This window comes from Chiloscyllium punctatum, chromosome 12 (genome assembly GCF_047496795.1).
Source record: "Chiloscyllium punctatum isolate Juve2018m chromosome 12, sChiPun1.3, whole genome shotgun sequence".
Taxonomy (NCBI): Eukaryota; Metazoa; Chordata; class Chondrichthyes; order Orectolobiformes; family Hemiscylliidae; genus Chiloscyllium; species Chiloscyllium punctatum.
In genome coordinates, this window is record NC_092750.1 from 36004561 (window position 1) to 36031164 (window position 26604).

Consider the following 26604-nt stretch of genomic DNA (forward strand, 5'->3'; position numbering starts at 1 on the left):
CCTCTTATGCTCACATCCAAATCATTTATATAAATGACAAAAAGATCCTTGTGGCACTCCACTGGTCACAGGCCTCCAGGTCTGAAAAACAACTCTCCATGATCACCCTCTGTCTTCTACCTTTGAGCCAGTTCTGTAACGAAGTGGCTAGTTTGCTCTGTATTCTGTGAGATCTAACTTTGCCAACCAGTCTCTCATGGGGAGCCTTGTTGAACAGCTTACTGAAGTCCATATAGATCACATCTACTGCTCTGCCCTCAGCAATCCTCTTTGTTACTTCTCCAAAAAACTCAATCAAGTTTGTGAGACATGATTTCCCACACACAAGACCATGTTAATTATCCCCAATCAGTCCTTGGCTTTCCAAATATATGTACATCCTGTCTCTTAATCCTCCAACTTGCCCACCACTGACATCAGGCTCACTGATCTATAGTGCCTTGGCTTGTCCTTACCACTTCCTTAAACAGTGATACCACGTTAACCAACCTCCAGGCTTACGGCAATATTATTGACAATACAAATATTTCAGTAAGAGGCCCAGCAATCATTTCCCTAGCGTCCCACAGAGTTCTAGGGTACACCTGATCACGTCCTGGGGATTTATCCACACCTTAATACCTTCCTCCTCTGTAATATGGACATTTTTCAAAACGTCATCATCTATTTCCCTACATTCTATATCTTCCTTTTTCACAATAAATACTATTGAAAAATGCTTGTTTAGTATCGCCCACATCTCCTTAACTCTATTTGCCAAAGCTATGCATTTCAAATTCTTCCTAAAATAGGCACTTGTGGATTTGTTAATTCCATGCACTCAACTGAACGAGAATTTGTAGCATGTTGGTTTTTAGAGTGGTGATGGCTCGGAAATTTTTTTAAATAAAACAAAGTCATACCATAACATAAACAACAATCTTTGGAGTACTTCAAAACAAAGATCACTGATGTTACATTTGGAATGACAATGCTGGACTTACTCGGGAAAACAATGGTAACTATGGGTGAATTTCATGCTTTGACAAACATTTCAAGTTAGCTGAAAACTCCATTCATCGATCTGTTGTTGAAGACGACTGAGGTACAATGTAAATCAAATCTGCAGAACTTCAAAAATGTTAGCTATTTAATGTGATAAGAACAAGGTCAGGGATCTCTCTTTATGGTTCAGTAAATTTAGCTAGCAATCTTCCTGCTTTTCGAAAGTCTGTTACTCATTGGAGGGAACCCAGAAGGGTGAGGAATGTATTTTGGAGCTTTAAAATTATTTGAAACTAGAAAATTAATATTCAGATGACTCATCCACTTCCCCTGTGTGCAGAGCAGTTTTAAATCCAAAATTCCAATAATGTGAATATTGTTGGAAACTGGACATTTTACGAGTTAACACTAAAATGAACAAACATTCACAAATACTTCCTTTGCTTTCTTTTCAGTTGTACAATGTAGTCTTACATGCCCAGTGTTATTGAGCAAAACAACTCACTAAAGGAAACCTCACTGAATAGCCAAAACTGTTACTATAACAACGGTAACAATAATCTCAAAGCTCAAATGAATATGAAATGAGATAGTCAAGAGTCCTAATCCAGCTGTATGCCAGTGTTGATGAAGAGGAAGGTTATTGGTAAAACCTCAAAAGATTACATTTGGAACACCTTTATGGTAAAAACCTTCAGATATTTGCGATTTCGACCAGAATCTGTTGTTATAGAGCATGCACAACTACTAAAATAATGTCAGAAGCCTGTTTCAATATTTGTGATCAGAATTGACTCAGGAAAACTTGAAATGACTGATTTTAGAGGGAGTATTTAAAACAACTTTAATTGAACCAAGTTCCAACTTCAAAACCAGATCATTCCTGATTTATCGACGATGAATCTGGTAAAACAGAAGTAGTTGCTTCTTCATTTCAGTTTACTTCAAAAACGCTGCATCATTCATTCATCGAAGAACTGATAATAACATGATTAATCATTTAATTGTTCATTTAAAGTTGCAGTGTTTTCTCACAAGCTGCTTCAATAATTCCTGGCAGTTTCTCCCAGTAACTGTCAATGCAGTAAACACATTCAGACTGAAGCACAGATGTGGTGTCATGTCATTCCACTGAGAGTTTACAAATGCAGTTGGCCTAATTATACAGAACACAGTCATCGAATCGAAAATCTCTTCCATTAGTTTTCTTGGCTTAATCATTTTTCCTTAAACTCTTCTCTCACGTTATGGGTTCAGTCCCAAACTGTGGTGGAGACCATCTTCACTTAGTCAAAACAAAGTTAAAAATCACACAACACCAAGTTATAGTCCAACAGGTTTATTTGGAAGCACTAGCTTTTGAAGCACTGCTTCTTCATCAGGTGGTTGTGGAGCAGAATCATACGACACAGAATTAATAGCAACAGGATTGCAGTGTCATCGAATGGAATATTAAACAAATGTGGCTGGAGTCTTTCATCTTTTAGAAAGGTCATGTTAATTTCGGTTCCTTCATATGTAAATCCCACAACTTTTTTAAAGTTACATTCTCAAGATAGCTTTTAACAATAGGTGTCATCTCAGTTCAGATAATGCATTGAAGGTGTGAGGTTAAATTCTGTCCGTGTCCTAATGTTAGGTCAGACTGATTCTATTTCTAAAGTGGGTTTTACAGAATTTTACAAGGATTTATGCAGTTTTTGAGCAAAATAAAATGTAACTCTGCAAGTACAAATTCACCTCACAAACCTGTGTGTGTGTCTGTAGTGGCGGTGGTGGGGGTGAGTATCTGTGAGAGTGTGTGGATGTGTGTGTAGGGTCCCTGTGTGAGTGAGTGTGTGCGTGTGCGTGAGAGAGAGAGAGAGAGAGAGAGACAGAGAGACAGACAGAGAGACAGACAGACAGAGTGTATAGTGCAGTGGGGTCACCTGTAGTATGAGATGAACCCAGGGTCCTTGTTGAGGCTGTCCCCATGGGTACCAAGCTTGCCTATCAGCCTCTGCTCGGTCACTTTTCACTGCTGCCTGTCCCGAAGTACACCTTGGAAGATGGCCACCCAAAGGTCCGAGGCTGAATGTCCCAAACGGCTGAAGTGTTCCCCAACTGGAAGGGAACACTCCTGCCTGGTGATTGATGTGTAGTGTCCATTCATCTGTTGCCGCAGCCTCTGTTCGATCTCGCCAATGTACCACGCCTCAGGATATCCTTGCCTGCAGCGTATGAGATAGGCAATGTTGGCCAAGTCACATGAGTGCCTGCTGTGTACATAGTGGGTGATGTCCCCACGTGTAATGGTGGTGTCCATGTCGACACTCTGACATGTCTTGCAGCGTCTGTGTGACAGGGTCGTATAGTGTTGCCCTGAAAGCCAGGCAGTTTGTTGCAAACAATGAGATTTGAGGTTTGATGGTTGCTTAAAGGCAAGAAGTGGAGGCATGAGGAACATCTTGGCGAGGTGCTCATCCTTATCGATAATGTGCTATAGGCTGTGAAGAGTATGGAAGAGTTTTTTGGCTTCCTGGGAAGTGCTGAACAACGAAGAGTAACCTATCGGTTGCAGCTCATATCTGGCTCCTGAGGAGGTCATTACGGTTTCTTGCTGTGGCACGTCAGAACTGGTGGTCGATGAGTTGAGTCTCATACTCCATTCTTATGAGGGCATCCTTGAGCACTTCCAAGTGTCTGTTATGTTCCTCCTCATCTAAACTGATCCTGTGTACGTGTAAGGCTTGTCTGTAGGGGCTAGCTGTTTTAATATATCCATGGATTTGCAGTACAGTGAGGGGCTGAGGTACCCATCCTTGATGGAGACGCATATGTCCAAGAATGAGACAGATATTAAAAAGCAGTCCATGGTGAGTTTGATGTGGGATGAAACTTATTGGTATCCCTGTGTAGTTGCTACAGTGACTCCTCACCACGGTCCAGAGGAAGAAAATATTGTCAATATATCTGGTGTATAGTGCTGGTTGGAGGTCCTGCAGAGAAACTCTGTTCAAACTTGTACACGAGCATGCTGGCATATTGGGGTGCAAATTTGGTCCCCATGGCTGTTCCATGTGTCTGGGTGAAGAACTGGTTGCCAAAGGTGAAGGTGTTGTGGTCAAGGATGAAGGGGATGAGTTGTAGGACAGTGCTTGGAGATTAGCAGTTGTTGGTATTGAGCACTGAGCTGTTGCCATGATGCCATCTTCGTGGGGGATGCTGGTGTAGAGTGCTGACACATCCATTGTGATGAGGAACGTTCCTGGTTCCTCTGGTCCATGGGTGCTGAGTTTCTGTAGCGTCGTGACAGAAACTGGCGGCTCCTGTGCAATGGATTTCAAAATGCCTTCGACATAGCCAGAGAGGTTCTCACACAGAGTCCCATTGCCCGATACGATGGGACGTCATGGTGTGTTGGCTTTGTGCACCTTTGGAAGACAGTAGAAGTTGCCTCTGCGAAAACTATGTGGGATGAGGGTGAGTAGGGAATTCTGAACGAGTGGATCAAAAGTTTCAATCAATGTTTTTAGTTCACGGGTAATGCTCTATGGTTGGATCGGTTGGTAGTTGCCTGTAGTGTTCCTGGTTGTTCAGTTGTCGGTACACTTCTAAACAGAAATTCTAAGATGACAAGAGGATCTTCATCAATTGGGCTAATGGGCTAAGGAGTGGCAGATGGAGTTTAATTATGATAAATGCAAGGTATTACATTTTGGTAAGATGAACAAAGGCAGAACTTATACAGTTAATGGTTGAACCTTTGGGAGTGTTGTCAAACAGGGACACCTAGGGATTCAGATACATAGTTCTTTGAAATCTACATCACAGGTATGCAGGATATATCAAGGAGACGTTTAGCATGCTTGTCTTCATTGCTCAGACCATTAAGTGTCGGGATTGGGAGGTCATGTTGCGGTTGTACAGGACATTGATGAGGCCACCTTTGGAGTGCTGTGTCCAGTTTTGATTGCCTTGCAATAGGATGGATATTATTAAATTAGAGAGGTTGCAGAAAAGATTTACTAGGATGTTACTGCGACTGGAGGATTTGACTAATAGGGGTAGGTTGGTTAGGCTGGGACTTTTACACTGGAGTGGAGGTGGTTAAGGGGTGATCTTGCAAAGGTTTATAAAATCATGAGGGGCATAAAGGTCTTTCCCTTTGTATTGAGGAATACAAAATTACAGGGATTATTTTTAAGGTGAGGAGAGAAAGTTTTAAAAAGGACCTGAGGGGCAACTTTTTCACACAGAAGGTGCTTTGCATGTGGAATGAACTGCCAGAGGAAGTGGTAGATGCATGTTCAGTTATAACATTTAAAAGACATTTGGACAGGTACATGAATAGGGAAGGTTCAGAGGAATACTGGCCAAAAGCAGGCAAATGGTTTAGTTTGGGAAACTTGATTGACATAGACGAGTTAGACCTAAGAGTCCATTTCCATGCTGTATGACTCAATGACTCTCCCAGATTGTCCTCAAACCTCAAGGAATGAAAGATTAATGTCTCAGGTGGTGTTAGGACAATCCAGAAGAATGTATGGAAATACAGTTTGCAACTGAAACATACCTCTCTAACCATTGCAATGGTAATAACTGACTTTCCTGAGCTTCCCCTTTCCTACCTCAACCTATGCCCTTTCCTTGCTTTGTTCTGTTCTAACTTATAGCGTCATATCTGTAACTCTTTCTGGTTCCGATGACAAATCATCAATCTACAATCTTAACCGTTCTTCTCTCCACACATTCTGAGTGGCTTGCTGAGTATTTGCAGAAATTTCTCTATCACTTCGACTTTGAAAATCTGCACAGTGTTGCTTTCCAGAATTACAACTCCCACCCGGCCATGATCATACAGGCCTGACAGAAACGAAGACCAAAGGCAACAATCAGTGGAGTGCCACTCAGGGGCTTTCACATTGCCTGATGGCATTTGTCCAGAATACAGAGCTGGAGCCCATAAAATTTGATATTGGAAGTGGTATCTAAAATCAAAGATTGACCTGAGTGGTTTAGCAGCACTGTTTTCAAAATTCATGGGAAATTACAGTAAATGTTGAATGTAGGTTTTTAAAATGTAGTTTCTCCCCAAAGCTCTTCACTTTATGCTCTTTCCCAACTTCAAAATCTGTCTCTTCAATCGTGCAAGATTTATCTTTCTGGTTCTTTAACTGTTGATTTGCTTTATTATGAAAGAACTGTGTATAAAACTGTCAAGAGGCTTTTACTTCATGTATTTTACTACAATTGTGTTTCATTAGATCAAAGGGGAAGGTAGGCCTGAATGCATAAGGACATCAAATATGCTTGGTCCTCAGGTCCTCAAGGATTCCTACTTTGGAACTGAGCTTTTTGTCGGCTTCAGTTTTGATTCAGATGAGTGTCATAACTTTTGCAAACTGAAGGTAAATGATGAAATCTCCAGGAATACATTTAACCATAGGTAGCAACCTTCAGGTGCCTGTATATCAATCAAATTTGGAGGATGGGATTGTGACAGTCAATCATATGGTGAATCTGGTTCTTCTATAAGCACACAGGTCGTTTGGATGGGAATTAGTGATAACGATCAGTGCTGGGTCAAGTTACGGATGAAAGGAGAATCGAATTAACGAAGTAGGGTTCCTCTTGGCCACTTCAAACAGAAAGCAAATGCTATGGGCCTTATGAGTGACTTATTTAGTCATTCCACGCCTTCAATCAGGAACATGAATCAAAACTAACTTTCCACTTAGCGTCTCCCTAATTATTTTAGTTCATAAATGCATTTAAGAAAATCTTAAATTCAATCCTCGCTCTATGCCAAATACAATAATGGGGTGTTAGATTTAGGGTCAGCAATTCTATTCTAATAGGATTACTAGTTCAGAGACAAAGACTTTCCTGTACAAGGATGCCTCTATTGCTTCTTATTTTTGTGGTCTATCTCAACTCAAGGAGTGAGACTGCTATAACATGTGGAAACTGTGATAATTTCTCTCTCTTAAATCCTCCCTTCTGAAGATGCGTGTATACCATTATTCAAACATCCAATGACAAAAAGTAGGATTAAACCAAAAACAGCGCTTCCACTATATAAAAAAAGCAGTTTGGAACACAACAAAGGAGTTTTAGTTGAAACATTTGTTGCACATAACAATGTTTGCTCACATTGTTAAGAGATAACTGTCTTTGCAATTTTAAATGTTACCTTTTAATTTTAATTTTGCTCCAGGTCCACTAACATTACGGAGCTCTAAATATTTAAATTGATTGAAGTGGATTCAGATGAATATCTGTAATCCAGATATTCAGACAATTTCAAATTCCACGTATGTTTCTCATTTGTAATCATATTCTATGCCAGAGTGATAAAATGATTAAAATACTGGCTTAACTTTCAGTTACACAGTTCCAGGAAATATTGTGACTAAATAATTTCAAGCAGCTTCTCACACAAATGTTCAACTATTTCTACACTCTCAAATGTGATTGTATGCTTACTTCTTCCCATCAACAATACACTCATATGTAAAATAATAATGTTCAGAATAATATTTAACCATCCATGTTCCACTCAAAAAAGATTTTTTGCAATATTTTGCTGCTGTACTATGGGCTTTCATCTGAACATTCTCTGACACCAAGGTCAATCAGAGTCTGGGATGGTTGTAGCAGACTCTGCTATTTAAAGCTCAGATTTTGAAATTTCAAAATGTATACGTTCTGGACAGTTATAGTGGATTTGTAAATAATTTTCTTCTCGTGCTCACACCATTCAGTTCCACAGCATAACAATTAGCATCATTAACCCCATGACAAACAATTGCTGTACACACAAATCACAGGTGAGAGCAACCTAAGATTGGACACAACATCAAATTAGATTCTGAAATCAAGCAACCACCCTCAATCAAGACCCAAGGACCAAACAAACTAGCTCAATCTTCAAGTACACACCAGTGTCAGTTGACTAAAGTTAATAGTACAACATTGCACTTAAGAGTGAGGTAGTTATTGGATCAAGCCAGGATCATTACTGGAAATAAAGGTAAAACATTAAACTGAGGTCTTGTAAACATTTTCACGTAGGTGTATAAAGATCTTGTGGCACATTTTGGAGAGTGAGACACAATAAGTTTCATAAATTATATGGCTACATGAAAATTCATAAAAACTCATTTCAAGTTCTTCTGAAGTTTTTTGTATGAAACAGCAGAGTTAAGGGAGAATAATCAAAAGCAGTTTACTGTTAAGAACATCCATATAAAATCAAGTCAGAGATGTACTGAACGTTGAGAGATGATCATTGCAAATCAGAAGTATTATACAAATAATCGAGTTTTATCAATGTGAGAACTGTGGCTCTACTTTTGTGAGTCAACCTCTGAATAAAATCCAGGAAAAATTGCACTTTTTTGGCAGCAGATGGGACAAGTGTAGACATAAGGCACTATGACATGTAACTTAATGCTTATAAAAGCAAATGGAACATACAAAGCTGTCTAAATGATTACCTCCTATTCCACATTTACATTATCTTAATAATTTGGTCCTTCATATTATTAGGGGAGAAATAACTTACAATCAAATTTTGAATTTTAATCTCATTCTGTATGTCAGTGAACAAGTAATTCAGGAGGCCCAAACTAATAATGTAATCAGCTCCAAACCCATCACGGCATTTTGAGAATTTAAATTCAGTTTAAAGAAAAAAACAAAATAAACTGATAACAGTAAAAGCAACCAAGCTAAACTCATAGATACACAAATCTATACCAAATTGTTTGGAACATTTTTCCACTGCCCTGTTTACATAACCACAACTTCCCGCTGTTGCTGAGACCCTAATCAAAATATCACTCCAGCCAGCTTCTCTACTTTCAATATTCCATCTACTTGAGAATTTCAAAACTCCTGTCCTTCCGATATCAGTTCGGTATGGAAGACACACCAATTCTCAGTGCCCAGTGAACTGACTTCAAGACCCACATACTCACTTTCAAATTTTCTAAGAACTCAGGCGCTGGCCATATCCGAGGAGCAGGGGAATCAATGTTTTGGACATAAGCCCTTCATCAGAAATGGGCTGATGAAAGGCTTATGCCAGCAACATTGATTCTCCTGCTCCTTGAATGCTGCCTGACTTCCTGTTCTTTTCCAGCGACACACTCTCAACCCAGGGAACAGAAGAAGTCATACCAGACTCAAAACCTTAACTCCAGAGAGAGAAACATGCAGCCTTGTGTGTGTTTAATCTTGCCAAGTGAGGAAGGCTTCCAATTACCCAAATCTGGAGACAACTGGGGGAGGCACAGATGTGGGCATGCAGGTGGCATCTGAAAGCCACCCTCTGCTCTTGCCTTCGACCACCTTTCCCTGTGATCCAAAGCCCATGAGGAGCAAAAGAAAAAAACCTTACATTCACCCCATTAGCTACCCTAAGGAATACACCTTGACCAATGCTCTTTGAAGCCCAGAAGCTGCCAGCCTCTATTTGATCAGTAGTTAATGGGAAGCTGGGCTGCCACAGTCAAAGTCTGTGATCAACCAAAATACTTAACGTTTGTCTGGCAGCTCGTAACAAATTGACTGGTTCATGATCAAGCAAGTTTTTTTTGTATTGGGCAGTGACAGGTTAGTCGACACCTAACATGCGCACCCCATCATTAATCTGAAAAAAGGAAAACCACAGCCATATTTTTCATTTCTCTGCTGTCCTACTTACTGCTTCCTGCACTGCCATCACTCCACTGTCAGCTCTTTTTGCTGTCTCCTCCATTGAAATCTACTGCATTGCATTCCTTTAGGCTATATCTCACGTCTCTCTCCTCAACCCAGTTAACTCTTTCTTTTCTGCTCTGCATCCAGATTTCTTCCTTGTTTAGTACTCAAAAGACAATTTCTTTACCACAAGAAGCATATACATAAAGGCCGATTGTTGTTGTGGAAGGGAGATAAAAGGAAGTTTTAACGTTGATTTATGCAGGTCAGGAAATTCAATTTATGGCAAATAAGCTACATCGTAGTTTCATCACCATATTCCAATATTTGAAAATGTGCCGAGTAGAATCTTTAAAAGACATTTCAGCAAGAGAAGATTGACAACCCAGGCCAGGGTCTCTTGCCAATCCCAGGAAGTGAGAGTTTCTGCCCAGCTATTGTTTAATAACAAAGCCTTGGCCAAAAGTTGATTTGTTATACCATTGAGTTTTGCCAAAACCAATTTATCAGTTTTGCCTCCAATCAAGTATATTAAGCTGTGCACAATATCACAATGCAAAGTCACAGACACGCTATTTTAAAGAAAACACAAAATTAGAGCGTTTGACTTACAAGGTGGAACCCAGCACATGCACTTCACATATTGACCCTGCATACCCACTGCTCTGGATGTGATGGGTGGGGTTTGATGCAGGAAACAGCTGGGAAGGGGCAGGAATGCATGAATGGGATGGGGTGGGTCAGTATATACAGGTGAGGAAGGGGGACAGAATTGGAGGAAAGGGCAGCAGAATGGGAAGCTGGGCAGATTGGGAGGTGTGGAATGGGGAATGGCTGACAGGAGTAAATGAAAGAAATGATATGGGTGTGGCAAGAGGGAGAGTTTATGGGAAAGATAGATGGTATGGGAGTTAAAAGACGTACAATTGCCATAAAGATTCTATTTTCATCACAAATATTTAATGGGTCTGCAAATTTTTTAAAAAGTATGTTTCCAACTGAAACAGTATCGATAGCTGAACAAATAGAGAATGAAACTATGTACATTCTATTTATCCATTAGCAGATTTAATTGAATAGCATGAATATCTACTTAACTGACACTTATCATTTCCAATATTCATTTCTTTTTTACAGATATGAATTCTCATTTTAAAAATACTTTTTAAAGATCTCTAAAAGATACTTGCAAATTAATTCATTCCTCCTACATAATTCATTTTGATTATTCATATCTGAGAATATTGTATCTTCCCTCAAACAGACCTCACATGAATCATGCTTAGGTTCCCTTCCTTCACAATATCTAGTACAAAGTTATAATAATTTGAGGGCTCCACAAACATTGGTGTTGATGTCTGCAGTATCTGCATCAATAACATGTTGTACACTTCAATATGAATGTGATTATTACTGTTACGTTGCTTTATATTGATTATTATATTGCCTATATTAACTACAGAGGGTAGTGTGCATAGTCCAGGCCATCACGGGAGCCAATCTTCTATCCATGGACTCCATTTACACGGCTCGTTGATGTGGAAAGGTAGACAGGCAGGAGGCTGGAAGAACACAGCAAGCCAGGAAGCATCAGAGGGTGGAGAAGTCAATGTTTTGGGTGTAACCCTTCTTCAGGACTGAGGGTGGGTGTAAGGGGAGCTGCCAATAGGCGGAAAACCTATTTCCTACACCTTTTGAAGAGTCTTCACAGTGGTACAAACTTGGTTAAAGACAAACAAACTGCTGGAATCCCAGGTAGACATGCAAGAGGCTGGGAGAACACAGCACTGCCAACAGCATCAAAGACCTTTTGCACCCCAGTAATAATCTCCTACAATCTCTTCCATCAGGCAGAAGATACAGAAGCCTGAACAGAAGCACCAGTAGGTCAGGGACAGCTTCTTCCCAGCTGTTATTGGACTACTGAATGGACTTTCTAGCCTCAAATAATGCTGATCTTGCTAACTTTGATCTCTCTTGTATGCACTGTGTAATGTTACCTGTATGTCTCTGTCTAAACCTTTTGTTCTGTACACCCTTGCTTGCTATGATCTGCCTGTACTGCTCGTAAACAAAACTTTTCACCTTACTTCAGTACACATGGTAATAAATAAATCAATATTGTGCTCTTAACATAAAACGTCCCAAAATGCTTCATTATTAAACGCAACTTGACACTGAGGCACTTCAGAGATAATAAGGCAGATGGCTAAAGAGGTCAGTTTTGTGGTGTATCTCAAAGGAGAAAAGCAAGCTAGAGATGGAGGTGGAGAGGCTTAAGGACAATCTTCCAGTGCATTGGACTAAAGACACAATCAGCAATGAATATAAAGAATGCTCAAAAGGCCAGATTGAGGAGTACAGATAGCTGAGATCTGTAGAGTGGGTGGAGATTACATTGATGGGGCAGGGCAAAACTGTGGAGAGATTTGAAACCAAGGGTGAGGATTTTAAAACCAATATGTTCCTCACTAAGATGTCAGTGAGGGCAGGGTTAATGGGTGAAGAGACCTTGCTGTGGAATCAAATACCATCAGCAGAGTTTTGGATGACCTCATATTAATGGAGGGTGCAATAAAGGAGGCTAAGCAGGAGTGCAATTTAGGAATAATTACCCCTGGATCTAACAAAGATACGCATGAGGGACTCGACAGATGAGCTGATGCAGGTCTCACATAAAATTTTATTCAAACCAAGTGCGAATGAGAAAATCAACCATTATGGAATATGGCAGTCAGTGCATTGAGTTGGGTGGTCATGTTGCAACTGTACTGGACATTGGTTAGGCCACTGTGGAATATTGCTTTCGATTCCAGCCTTCCTCCTATAGAAAGGATGCTGTGCAACTTGAAAGGGTTCAGAAAAGATTTACAAGGATATTGCCAGGGCTGATGGGTTTGAGCTATGGCAAGAGGCTGGGACAATTTTCCCTGAAGCATTGGAGGCTGAGGGGTGACATTAATAGAGGTTTATAAAATCTTCAGGGACATGGATGGAGTGAATAGCCAAGGTCTTTTCCCCAGGGCAGAGGAGTCCAAAACTAGTGGGCATAGGTTTAAGGTGAGAGGGGAAAGATTTAAAAGGGATCTTTGGAGCAACATTTTCACGCAGAGGATGGTGCGCGTATGGAGTGATCTGCCGGGGAAATGGTGGAGGCTTGTACAATTACAACTTTTCAAAGGCATCATGGTGTGTACAGTCGTGCCCCCTTCCCACGGGGGATACGTTCCAAAACCTACCGCGGAAGCCCAAAACCATGAATAGGTGCGGTACCATTCATTTAAATGGGAAATGTACCTTCCCAGCAGCCTCCTAGTCCTTGGTTCTGGAACATTCCCTATAATATGTTCAGGTCGCGGTAAACGGCGGGTAACTGAAACCACAGAAACCGGACACGTGGGTCACTGAGTATATGAATAGGAAATGTTGAGAGGGATATAGGCCAAATGCTAGCAAATGGGACTAGATTACTTCAGAATATCTGATCAGCATGAACAAGTTGAACTGAAGTGTCTGTTCTTGTACTGGTCATCTCTATGACTCTACGGAATTTGAATTCAATAAAAATCTGGAATTTTTACAGAGCAACCTTGAAATCTGTACATCTAGCTGCTGCACACTGTACCCTCAGTACACATTTACAATTAATTTCTTTCGGTTAAAATGTCACTAGATTTCTGCTTTCAATTAGGTTTTATTTTTTGAATTTAGTGAAGCGTGGAAACAAGTCACCTCAGCAAAACACTAATGATTAACACAAAACTGGGTCCCTTCAAAGCACAGGGAACCTTGTATTTTATGCTCTGAAACTGAAAATGATCATTTGAACAAGTTCCACATATGTATTACTTGAGTGAACGCGTCTGAGTTTCCCAGTCAAAATGTACCTAAATTCCGGATGAACACAGAGCATTCCCTCTAGCCCGGGTAGAACCAGGCAGTCATGGAATTACATTGGGAATGATGCCTGGATGAAGGGAGAACAGGGTCTGTTCAAGGCATGATGTTGCAATGTTGCTGGCAATGATCGCCAGCCAACTCTAGGCTGAAGGCAGTTCCTACACTCAGCCAGTCATATGATCCAGGCTGGAGAGCAGCTCCAACAGCAATGACAAAAAGACCCAGCGAAAGGAGAAGCCCGGCCCACATCAGCAACAATCGAGCAAACTGTTTTCAGCAACATGTCATGATGTCACCCTCAGTCAGTCCTAACGGGTTGAGTAATGCCTTGTTTTAAAGTTAACTGACAGCAAGCAGCCAGACTGGCTCGGCTACATTTTACTGAATGTCACTGAGACTGAAAGAAGCGAACTACCTGGAAACGTCATGCTGGGAGTCTACAGTTTGCATGTGATGGGTCACAGAGGCTGGGAGGAAAAACCAGCAGATTTCAATCAGCCCGGCTCCCGCTCGTTTCTACAAGGCCCGCCTGCACGAAACTTCCGACAGGAATTCAAACTTTTACGTTCACCTTCGACTGGCACCGACCGCCGTGTTTTAAGCCACTTCCCTTGTTCCGAACCCGGGAGATAGACTGCGCCTTGGTATTGGTTTGACGCCTTGTCCATTCGCCCGGAGCGCAGCCCCTCCCACTGCCGCTGGCACCTCCCAGAGTCCAACTTCATGCAAGTTCGTAAAGTCTAAAAACTCAGCACTTGCACACCCACAAAGGTTGCAGAGGCATAAACAAAACCTACTGAACTCCTTCCAGCACTTCCTCGATTGCAAACTTATAACGATGCCGTATTCAGGGCTTCTTTTGTGCACGCAGAATATTTTGTTTTTGTTTTACATCAGTGCAGTCATCCACACCGATAAGCAGCGCAAACTCTCCCAGATATTGCAAACCGTTTACAACTACAAAACAAAGATTGTGGGAAAAACAATTAAACAAAGAAAAGCCGCAATATTATTCTGTAGTTCAGCCTTTCTGAAGTTGTTCTGTGTGGTCCATTCAGCCGTTTGCACAATCCTGAATTATCCCATTTCTGTTAAATTTTGTAAATAAAGGTGGGACCAGCGGCAGATTCACATCCATATGTCCATGAACCTGACTCAATGGTTTGGACTCCATTCTCCACATTTTTATTAACTTTGATTCAAGCAAGAACCTGATGAAGGAGCAGCGCTCCAAAAACTAGTGCTTCCAAATAAATAAAATATAACCTGGTGTTATGTGATTTTTAACTTGATTCATATACACCTTTAGTTTGGATAGGGTCCTGTTAGAGAAAGTACCTAAAAAGAACTAGAGGCGAGGGAACAGAAGTAGGACCACCACCCTCTGTCTTCTACCTTTGAGCCAGTTCTTTATCCAAATGACTATCTCTCCCTGTATTCCATGAGATCTAACCTTGCTAACCAGTCTCCCATGGGGAACCTTGTCAAATGCCTTCATGAAGTCCATATAGATCACATCTACTGCTCTGCTCTCATCAATCCTCTTAGTTACTTTTTCAAAAAACTCAATCAACTTTGTGAGACATGATTTCCCACGCACAAAGCCATGTTGACTATCCCTAATCAGTCTTTGCCTTTCCAAATACATGTCCATCCTGTCCCCCAGGATTCCCTCCAACTTGCTCACCACTGACTTCAAGCTCACTGGTCTATAGTTCCCTGGCTTTTCCTTACCACCTTTCTTAAACAGTGGCACCACATTAGCCAACCTCCAGTCTTCCGACACCTTACCTGTGACTATCGATGATACAAATACCTCAGCAAGAGGCCCAGCAATCACTTCCCTAGCTTCCCACAGAGTTCTAGGGTACACCTGATCAGTCCTGAGGATTTATCCACCTTTATACGTTTCAAGACATCCAGCACTTGCTCCTCTGTAATATGGACATTTTTCAAGAGGTCACCATGCATTCCCTACATTCTATGTCTTCCATGTCCTTTTCCACAGTAATACTGATAATGTAATTCGAACCTTGGGAGGTCATTTTTGCGGCTGTACAGGACATTGGTTAGGCCACTGTTGGAATATTGCATGCAATTCTGGTCTTCTTCCTATCGGAAAGATATTGTGAAACTTGAAAGGGTTCAGAAAAGATTGACAAGGATGTTGCCAGGGTTAGAGGATTTGAGCATTAGGCAGAGGCTGAACAGGCTGGAGCTGTTTCCCTGGAACATCAGGGGCTGAGGGGTGACCTTATAGAGGTTTACAAAATTATGAGGGGCATGGGTAGGGTAAATAGGCAAAGTCTTTTCCCTGGGGTCAGGGAGTCCAGAACCAGAGGGCATAGGTTTAGGGTGAGAGGGAAAAGATATAAAAGAGACTTACGGGGCAACATTTTCACACAGAGGGTGGTATGTGTATGGAATGAGCTGCCTGACAATGTGGTGGAGGATGGTACAATTACAACATTTAAGAGGCATTTGGATGGGTGTATGAATAGAAGGGGTTTGGAGGGATATGGGCCAGGTGCTGGCAGGTGGGACTAGATTGGGTTGGGATATCTGGTTGGCATGGATGGGTTGGACCGAAGGGTCTGTTTTCATGCTGTACATCTTTATGACTCTAAGTGAAGTTTTATTACTTGCTAAACCTGAAAAAATAAGAAACTGCAGTATCAAGACACACATCAAAATACAGGCAATAAGTTTAAAAAGGTGGTGGAGTGAAAAAGTCTGTATAAACAGGAAGGTAAACTCAGATGCTACTTAAAGTTTTTAGATCCTTTGATTTGTGAGAGTTAAACTTGAGCCGAACTGCTTAGCTGTTTTCCTATTTCCTCAAAATAGGGGAGGGCAAGCTTCCAGATAACCCTGATATCTCAATGAAGGATAGGTTTTTCCAAACTGGAGAAACTCAGCAGATCTGGCAGCATCTGTGGAGAAAAAGCAGAATTCACTGTTCCTTCTTCAAAATGTTAACTCCAGTTTCTTACCACAAATGATGCCAGACCTGTTGGGTTTCTCCAGCAATTTCTGTTTTGGTTTCAGATTTCCAGCATCCAGAGTTCTTTGTTTTATTTTGGTGCTTTTCATTGATATTGGTTTCCAAGATTGAGAGAGGGAGACAGCATTCAGTATCCTCACTGATATCAGACCATCTTACTTTTCCCCCTCATGTTTAAATCAAACTTCTTAATTATGAACACAAAAACAGAAATTGCTGGAAAGGTCGGGTGTGGCAGCATCTGTGGAGAGATATCAGAGTTAATGCTTTGGGTCCAATGTTCCTTCCTCAGAACTTAATTATGACTTGTTTACATATCCCTAATCTGACTAAATTGTCTTTTTCAACCTTTCATCTCCTAATATCTGTATTTATCATACAAGTGTGAGTAAAACAAGATTTTTGGTGCCTCACTGAGTTTCAGTGCCTCTTGATTAAAATGGTAATTCTGATACAGCCAGTTTGTATATTCAATGTGCATTGCCTGCGCTTCTCAGGTGATCAGAGCATCCATCTTCAGTCAATTATGTCTTTTTCAAAACCATTTTTAGTCCACAATAATATCAGTTATTAAAGTCACATCATGAAAGTACAATAACAGTAGTCCATGTTCACAATGATTGTAACACTACTTTATACACTTTTACAAGATCACCTCTCGGGTGCTTCCTTTCCATGCTGAAGAGCCCAAGTCTCCCTTTATCTCAAAGCAGAACTCAATAAAATATTTGAGAGGTTGTTTTACTAGAGAATTGGGCTATTTGATCACAACTTCCTCCAATTTGAATTCCATTCCTTCTCATTTGTGGATCAAAAATGGTTAAATATATTGAGCTTCATGTCAGTAAGATTCTTTCAACTTGATCCTCAGCCATTTTTACATTATTGTGAAGTGTGTGTGTCACCTTTACCTCTTTTGCTATGGTGCTGCATTGGACATTCACTTGCATTAAATTTCATCTGAGATTGTATATGGCCCACTAATGTTTTTGAGCTATCTCCTTCAAACTTGTTTCTGCACCTAATTTGGCATCATCTAAAAATGTAACAATTTCCATTTTATTTCAGAATTCAAGCAAATCATATATATTCGAAACTTTCTGATTATGTGTCAGCAGAGATTCCCCACACAGTACATTCCCCATACTATGTTAACCAGTACATATGTTTTTGTACAGTTAAGTTAGTTTCATATGCATTTAATGTTTTGTACTTATATCCTAGGGCTTCAAAATTAATTAGGCAAGATTATTGTGGAGCAGTATTGGCACTGGTAAATTAATACTGCACAAGCCTGGAACAGAGGCAGACTTAGTCAATCTCATTTGCAGGCAGATTGCTGACTTCCTGACCAAAATTGGTGGTTTGCATGAGTAGCTGCCCAATTATGCTAACTGGGTGTAGCTGTTGAAGGTGATAGGGAATGACCCATAGCGCTAAGAAAAGAGTCATAGAATTTGAGTGGTAGAGTTTTTATGGCATTAAAAAAATGCCTTTTGGCCCATCATATTTGTGCCAGTCACTTAATTATTCAAATCCCAGTTTCCAGCACTTGACCTGTAGACTTGTATGCTGTGGCATTTCAACTGCTCATCTGAATAATTGTTAAATATCTTGAGGGTTCTGCCAACCTTTGTGGCAGTGACTTCCAGATACCCACCACTGTCTCGGTGAAAAAGGTTTTCCTCAATCCCCTCAAACTCACAATAAAGAAAACAGGCTGGAACTTGGCTCTGCCAATATTACAGTGTCATACAGTTGCCTATAGGATGTAAAAGACCAACATGGCTTTACTAATTTATTCAGCCCCCTCAATTCATGTCACATTGATCCACTAATCAGGATTAAACATATCTGATTTTGTGCCCTGACATGGTACCAGGCAAACTAAACTTAAAAATATACATTAGAATGTTTTGCAATCCTTCCATCTTCACTCTGTCCTTGTTAGCAGATTTAGATTTTACATACCCGTACAACATCTTTCTGAATTGCCTGACAATAAGATTTGTCGTATCCCTCTAAGTGCCATGCTGATTATCCTTGATTCATCCATGCCTCTGCAAGTAGAGATTAGTTCTATCCCTGAGATTTTTTTCCCCAATAGATTCCCTATCACTGATGTTAGAAGCAATGGATTGGTATGCTGGGAAGGATGGCCACCTGCTTGGAGGACATATTCTGGAATATAAGACATTTGCAATTTACTTATGGGATACAGAGGAGCATTTCTGGTTCTCATCATTTCTCTCATACCTTACTTTGGACTGTGGGCTTCATGGAAACAGGATATCCTCTGATTATCTAATTCCTCTCTGAAAGCATAATCGGCAATTAGCAAAGAGAAAATGACAATATGATGAATAACTTTTTCATGAAGCAACTGGTTAGGTTGGACCATGCTGCCTGAGAGTATGCTGGTGTGGTGGATTTAATCGAGGTATTCAGGATGGAATTGGAAAATTATCTGGAAAGACGAATATGCAGGGCTATGAGGTAAAGACAGAAAAGTGGCACTAGGTGACTTGCTCCTTCAGAAACTGGCACAGAGATGACAGGTTGAATAGTATTCTTAATTTCTGTAACCGTATTTACGATAGTAATTTATGACAGGAATAAAGTCATTGAAAACTGCAAGAGGTCACTATGGGCAAGATGCTCATGAAAACAAATAATCACATGTTGAAGAATTAGAGCTGGGCATATGTTATATTAGAACTGATTTATGTTGTACCTGTTGTAAATATGTTTTGGTTTTCAATTGATGGCTAGCTAAGAGTAACAATCCACTGCTTTAACTAATTAGAATTTAGAATAAACAAATCATGGATTTGGTGAACAAGTAAGGTGCATGTAATTTAAAGCTAACTAAAAGAGCTTGATATTATTTACTGTCCATAAATTTGGCATGAAGGATTCATGTACATAAACAGTTGGGGCTTGAATGCAGACCTTCTGTCCCCAGTTATGTCACTTGGCTCCATGGAGATGTTCTTGCCATTTGTGGCAGTCATAGAGATCTCAGTGGGAAGGGAATGAGTGAATCCTATGCTCTCTGAACTGATTAGCAGTACATGAAAGATGTTTTCCCCAGTTCTTTTCAGCAGTGGAAGATACAAATTTTACAGTTGTTGCTTTAGAATAACTAAAAGATGTGTTCTGGAAACAATTATGAAGCACATGCCTAGTGTGATGACAAAATATCAAAGTTTTTATGTTCAGAAGCACAGCCTGGTGGGAACTCCAATCCTGACTAACATTTATCTCTGATGCATATTTAACAGTTTTAAATTGGTCACGAGTAAGGGCAGGAAACAAAACATTGCCCAGGAAGTGACCTCCTTTCATTTATCCAAGCACACTCCCTTGAAGGTCAGTAAAGAAGGTCTAAAGATATCAAAATCACAGGCGAATTTTTCCCCTTTCAGCCAAGGATAGCATGATTCATGGATAATGAACAGATCAGTGTTTTTGTTGTTGTTATATTTGGCGGCTTGCTAGGAAGCAAAATCAATGAGCCTCACAGCCACCTGTAGTCAGGAACTTCCTGATGGAAACTAGTCAAGTCCCAGCAGGAAAAGGGAAGTATTTAAATGCCTGAAAATAAAAATTTGAAAAGTCTGTTAATTTTATGCAGAAATTTTCATGACAAATGAACTGTCTTTGGTTAATTTACTTTCTCTATTTCCTTTCATGGATTATGGCCACACACTACGTGCTTCCTACAATAAAGAAATCAGGCTTGAAAATGGCTCTGCCAATATCACCATGTCATTGTTACCCATAGGATATAAAAGACCAACAATGCTTTATTCACTTATTCATCTCCTCAATTTGTGTCACATTGTCCACTATGTCTCTGACTAATCAAGATTAAAAATATCTGAATGTGTGCCTTGGCATGATACCTGGCAAACTAAACTTTAAAAAATACACAGTTCAGAATTTTTTTGAATCCTTTCAACTTCACTCTGCCCTTGTTGGCACAAATTACAATGCTTTTCTGAATTGCCTGATAATAAGCAGATCAAGCAACTTTTTTTTAAGCTGCCACCCTTAGTGATTCATCAAGTAGTCTGGTAAAGAACAAGTTAAGCTCACATATTGAATATAATGATATTCACATGCTAGCCAACATTGTGATCTGAATGGCATTCAAACAGTTCATTGCCAGAGCTGAAATATCATGTGGTTAATTTTTTCAATGTGCGCATTTTCCTATTGCTATAATAATGAAACATTACCTTTTTTATAGAAAAAAAGTCAGTATCTAGATTTGCTAGCATTAGCGGTTTTGATAAGCATTTAGTACTTCTAAAGTCACTAGATCCCCAACAAAGCTGCTCACCACCTCAGCTGCACTGTAACAACTTTCACGGAGACCATACATTGCACTCTGACAATATCAAAACTACCTAAACTAAGAACTAGCTACAGAAATTGATCTTATTGATTCTTCCTTTATTTTAGCATGGACATTATGTCATGGTAATGATAATGGTCTAACAATTAATTGCTCATCTGGAATTGATTATCTTTATGAGTTAGTTCATTTAAAAGAGCACAACATATTACAAATTATTAAGCAGACATTACAACAAACAAACCGATTTCTGTATGCAGCTTGCAAATCCACAGCAGACTGTCTGGTAGAATTCTGGCTCTTGAGGGAATGCAGCGTAGGTTCACGAGGTCAATTCCTGGAATGGCAGGACTGTCTTATGTTCAAAGATTGGAGCAACTGGGCTTGTATACCCTTGAGTTTAGAAGACTGAGAGGGGATCTGATTGAGATGTATAAGATTATTAAAGGATTGGACACTCTGGAGGCAGGAAACATGTTTCCGCTGATGGGTGAGTCCCGAAACAGAGGACACAGCTTAAAAATCAAGGGTAGGCCATTTAGGACAGAGATAAGGAGAAACTTCTTCACCCAGAGAGTGGTGGGTGTGTAGAATGCTCTGCCCCAGAAGGCAGTGGAGGCCCAGTCTCTGGATTTGTTTAAGAAAGAGTTGGATAGAGCTCTCAAGGATAGTGGAATCAAGGGTTATGGAGATAAGGCAGGAACAGGATACTGATTGAGGATGATCAGCCATGATCATAATTAATGGTGGTGCAGGCTTGAAGGGCAGAATGGCCTACTCCTGCACCTATTGTCTATTGTCTAATTCAAACATTGTATACATTCAGCACATGTAGTCGTTAAAGGTGACATTTCTTAAAGGCAAGATACGTAACACACAATCCCCAAAAGAAAATTTAACTAGTCTTCTGAGTCTCTATAACATACAGATAATTTGCAGATACATCTAAGTGTTATGATTATGACTGTTTGGAAGTGCTTTTGATTTTCAGCCATCAGTGATATTGTATATAATTCCTGCTATTATCATCAGATATTTCATAGAATCCCTACAATGTAGAAACAGGCCATTTGGCCCAACAAGTCCACAATGATCCTCCAAAGAGTAATCCACCCAGACCCATTCCCCTACCCTATTATTCTACAATTCCCCTGACTAATGCACCTAGCCTACACCTCCCTGAACACTACAGTTGTATTGAAGAGTTGCATGGAAGAGTGTGAAAACAGCTTGGACAGCAATTAAAATCTTGTAAAGATGCCTTTCCCAACTCATTTGAGAAAGTTAAGTGATCACAGCCGAACTAACAATTTAAAATGTTGAATCAGTGTTCAGAATTATGGTTTCTAGATTTGGGTAGCTTTAACGCAGGAGATCAAGCTACCAAGATTTCCTTAGCACTTGAAAGTTAGGTCGACACAAACTTAACACATTAGGAATAAGAGTGGAAAAGTGAAAAGGTCCCCAAAATATACTGACCACATTAAAATAACACAAGCACTGTATCATTAATCCAAGGAAAAGGTCAGTTTACAGAAAAGTCTGGAGCAACTTGCAGGCTTAACAGGAACAGCCACAGAAATATCAGCTTGAACTCAAAGCAATTAGAGGGGAAATGACAGACCAACAAAAACAGCTGAAGATAAAAAGAAAACAAGGAGCAGCAATTTAGTGATAAGACACTCCTTTCAGAAATAGATACCAGCAATAATGTCCTAATGAAATAACTCAAATAGCTCATAGAGGAACTAAACAATCACCAAAGCAACAATTGGAAGAGGCTTTCAAGAAAACAAAAATTTCTCTTGGCGATGTTGGACAATTATTAGAGCAGATTATGAAAGAGAAATTATACTGGATCAACAAAAGGCAAACATTTTGTCAGAATTACAAGGATTCAGGGTACGGAATTAGAAGTTTCAAAATGAGCTGGAGCTGTTCAGGAACAAAACAGTAAGTACCAAGAAGATTTGAATCACTTGAAACAGCTTGAGGAATGAAACTAGTGAGTGCCTAAACTGAACGAAAACTTGGCTACAGTGCATATGGGAATATAACTGCAATCCATGAAAGAAACTACAACTACAGGGTGGCATGGTGACTCAGTGGTTAGCACTACTGCTTCAGAGTACCAAAGATTTGGGTTCGATTCCAGCCTCGGGTGACTGTCTATGTGGAGTTTGCAGCTTCCCTCTGTCTGCACGGGTTTCCTGCAGGTGCAAATTAGGTGAATTGGCCATGCTAAATTACCTGTAGTGTTCAGGAAAGTTTATTTGAAAGCACTAGCTTTCAAAGCACTGCTCCTTCATCAGGTGGTTGTTGTCCAACAGATCTACAACCACCTGATGAAGGAGCAGCACTCTGAAAGCTAATGCTTCTAAATAAACTGTTGGACTATAACCTGGTGTGTAATTTTTAACTTTATTTACCCCAGCCAACAATGGCACCTCAAAATCATTCCCTATTCATCAAATGTCTTCTAAATGTTGTAACTGTACCTGCATCCATGACTTCCTCTGGCAGTTCATTCCACACACAAACCACTCTGTGTAATTCTGTGGGTTAGTTTATTTGAAACTGTAAAATACATTACCAGTTATGAAGCAGACATTACAGCAAACAAACTGATTTGTGTGCAGTTTGCAACTCCCAACGGATAAACTGCCAAAGTTCCAACATTATATACATATAGCACATGGCATCCTTAAAAGCGAACTCTTTCAAAGTCAAGGTTCACATGTAACACATTGGTTGATTTGAAGTCTTCTAAAGCACAATCCTTCAGTAACTTTGGAACTGCTGGCCAAAACTGCAGTAAAAGATGTCATAGCTTGTTCTGTTGTTGGAATCTATGCAGATGTGAGCTTTGTATTACCATTGGTAGTATCACTGAATAACAAAGATTGTAAAATCAGATTATGGTTTAAGAAAAAGTTTCTATGCCTCCCTAATTTTGCCTAACATAGGGTGATGTACAATATCACCCTTGTCAAAGTCAGATACAAGTTCTGCTGCTTAGATAATTTGAGTGATTACTAAATTGCCCATGGGGTGCAAAGGCCTCTTGTTGGGTGTATTGCATTTTAAATTGTGATTATTAATCTCTTCATTTGAAATTGCGTTTACACCCTTTGAATTCTATTGTACTATGCTTCCAACAGCAGAGACCTTTCCACAAAGTTGTGAATATATGGTCAGAGAAAGTTGAAACAATTGAGGCAGTGTTGCAGATTCTCTTATCCTGCGGGGCTAACATTTGTTTGACATGCTCAATCTTACCTGGATTGTGGCAGACTCCTTGGTCGGAGAAAATAGACCTGAAGAGGTTTATCTAGCTGACATTGATCTGGCACTTTGTGCTGTTAATTGCCAATCCATGTCATAACACTGCTGCTCTCAGGTAAAAACTGTGGTCATGCTCTGCCTCAGTCTAACTGGTGACTGCAATAGCATCAGCTATGTAACACAGCCCAGCATATTTTCAATAATTCTGTCCATGTGCTAGTGGAATAGATCATCCTGATTGCTCAAATGATAACCACTGGAAACAGAACTTCCAACTAGTATTCTAAATGATGTGAGCTCTTGGAATTCTTCTGCAAAATGGACAGACCAGTAGTCAAGCTTTGCAATCAGATTGCAAAAAATCTGATTGTTGGAAATTTAAGATGCAACTCTTGCAGCATCAGAATTTGATGTGGGCACCTTTGAAGTTGAAGATTAAGGTCCCTCTGATTAATATTCTGCTAATTTTCTCCTCCTCTGCGTTGATCTTGGAGGTCCAGACACACAGTTTAACAGGAATGCTGTCTTTGATCTGGACTCATCTTATTCTGCCATCTTTTGGTGCCAATCCTTGTGATGGTCTGCCTTCCGAAATATACCATTGTGTTCCATCTTATTCAGCCCCACACTAAGCTTCTTCTGAATGACCTCACTGCATTTCCTTAAGGCATCAATAAATTGGGTAGTGGCATTCTAAAATACAACATTACATCACCTTAAAAATTGTTGATCGTTTTAGATCAGTTTGGATACAGATGTTTGAAATCATCATCTGATTGGATCACATCATATGTGGTCTGTTCTACCACTATGTTGGCTTGATTCTCTTGAATTGTGACTATATCACGATCTGGCATAGTGGTAGTATAGTTATATTGGTATCTATCAGGGAGAACATGATGTGCTTGCATATTGGTTCTGCAGCGTGATTGTGCCAATACACAGAACTCTTGGTCCATTGTATGCTGCAAAATGATCTTTCCTAGATTATAGAATGAAATGCTACCTGCTTAGGTACATGTCTGTCAGGATGCATGGTGGTAATGTGATAGTACTGGCTTGGCTGTGAATAGTTGTAAAAGCTTCTGTCTGTTCTTTACTATTCACAGGATAACATCCGAGGAGCAGGAGAATCGATGTTTCGGGCATAAGTGCTTCATCAGGAATTCAGGCTTATGCCTGAAACGTCGATTCTCCTGCTCCTCAGATGCTGCCTGACCAGCTGTGCTTTTCCGGCACCACAGTCTTCAATTCTGATCTCCAGCATCTGCAGTCTTTACTTTCTCCTATTCACAGGATAACTAAAGATAACAATATGGAAAGCTTGTTCTTCATCCGAGATTTACCTTTCACTTGCTTATGGATCTCTTCTGATTTGTAGACTTTCTTAGCAGTTTGTTTATTGCCAGTATTATGATGTTTTATCATCCTGTTAGTTGCCTGTGTCACGTTCTGGGGTCTTGCTTGGCCTTTGAATTAGATTTCGTTCCCATGCCCTCGGTGCTAGATGCTCTGCAGATCTCAAGAAAAGCTGGACAGTTTTGTGTAGGTTCAATAACCCACACTGGTTACATACCTTATTGGTTTGGTGCACTCTGCTGACACTAACAATAGTGTTGGCTGCATTTAAAACATGTAATTGCTGTTGACTTTGGTTTCATACTTACATCCATCCCCAACTACTGCTTCAATGCACAACCCTCCTTCTTGTTTCAAAAGATCCTTCCTAAAAGCTTTAATTGTGTCATTGCAATAATTAGTTCAATGATGCTACCTGATAGTCTCTCTTTGGAAAAATCAGACTCATGCACTTTGCTATGGCACCTTTCAACAAACCAGTGGATCAACTCAAGGGGTTGCTATCTGTATGATGACAGCAGAATCTAAGGTGTGGGTAACATGGTACTGAAAGACACAGATGTTCATTATCGTTCACTGATATTTACAAATTTTACATTCACAGGCATATTTCTGTCTGGGCTAACATTAAGCAATTTGGTTGCAAAGTGTGGCACATTTCCATTAGCATGTCATGCTTCAAGTAGCCTGGTTAATGATTCTTCAGAGACTTTTTATACCTTTCAGTTCACTTGCTAAAAAACAATGACTAAGTTATGAGCATATACTGGATTAGTGGTGCTGGAAGAGCACAGCAGCTCAGGCAGCATCCAACGAGCAGCGAAATCAACGTTTCGGGCAAAAGCCCTTCATCAGGAATAAAGGCAGTGAGCCTGAAGCATGGAGAGATAAGCTAGAGGAGGGTGGGGGTGGGGAGAGAGTCGCATAGAGTACAATGGGTGAGTGGGGGAGGAGATGAAGGTGATAGGTCAAGGAGGAGAGGGTGGAGTGGATAGGTGGAAAAGAAGATAGGCAGGTCGGA

General features: G+C 40.2%; 1 protein-coding gene across 3 annotated transcripts in view; it reads right to left on the reverse strand.

The window, feature by feature from the left end:
* arhgef3 (Rho guanine nucleotide exchange factor (GEF) 3) overlaps positions 1-14233 on the reverse strand; it is a 352923-nt gene extending 338690 nt beyond the window's left edge. For 2 of the 3 annotated variants that reach the window (XM_072582330.1, XM_072582329.1), the window contains exon 1: positions 13988-14233. In XM_072582330.1, coding sequence (XP_072438431.1) covers positions 13988-14022 — 35 coding nt within the window. In that variant the 5' untranslated portion in view covers positions 14023-14233. The remainder of the gene's footprint in view (positions 1-13987) is intronic. The other variant, XM_072582331.1, reaches the window with a different exon arrangement.
* Positions 14234-26604: the final 12371 nt, after the last annotated feature.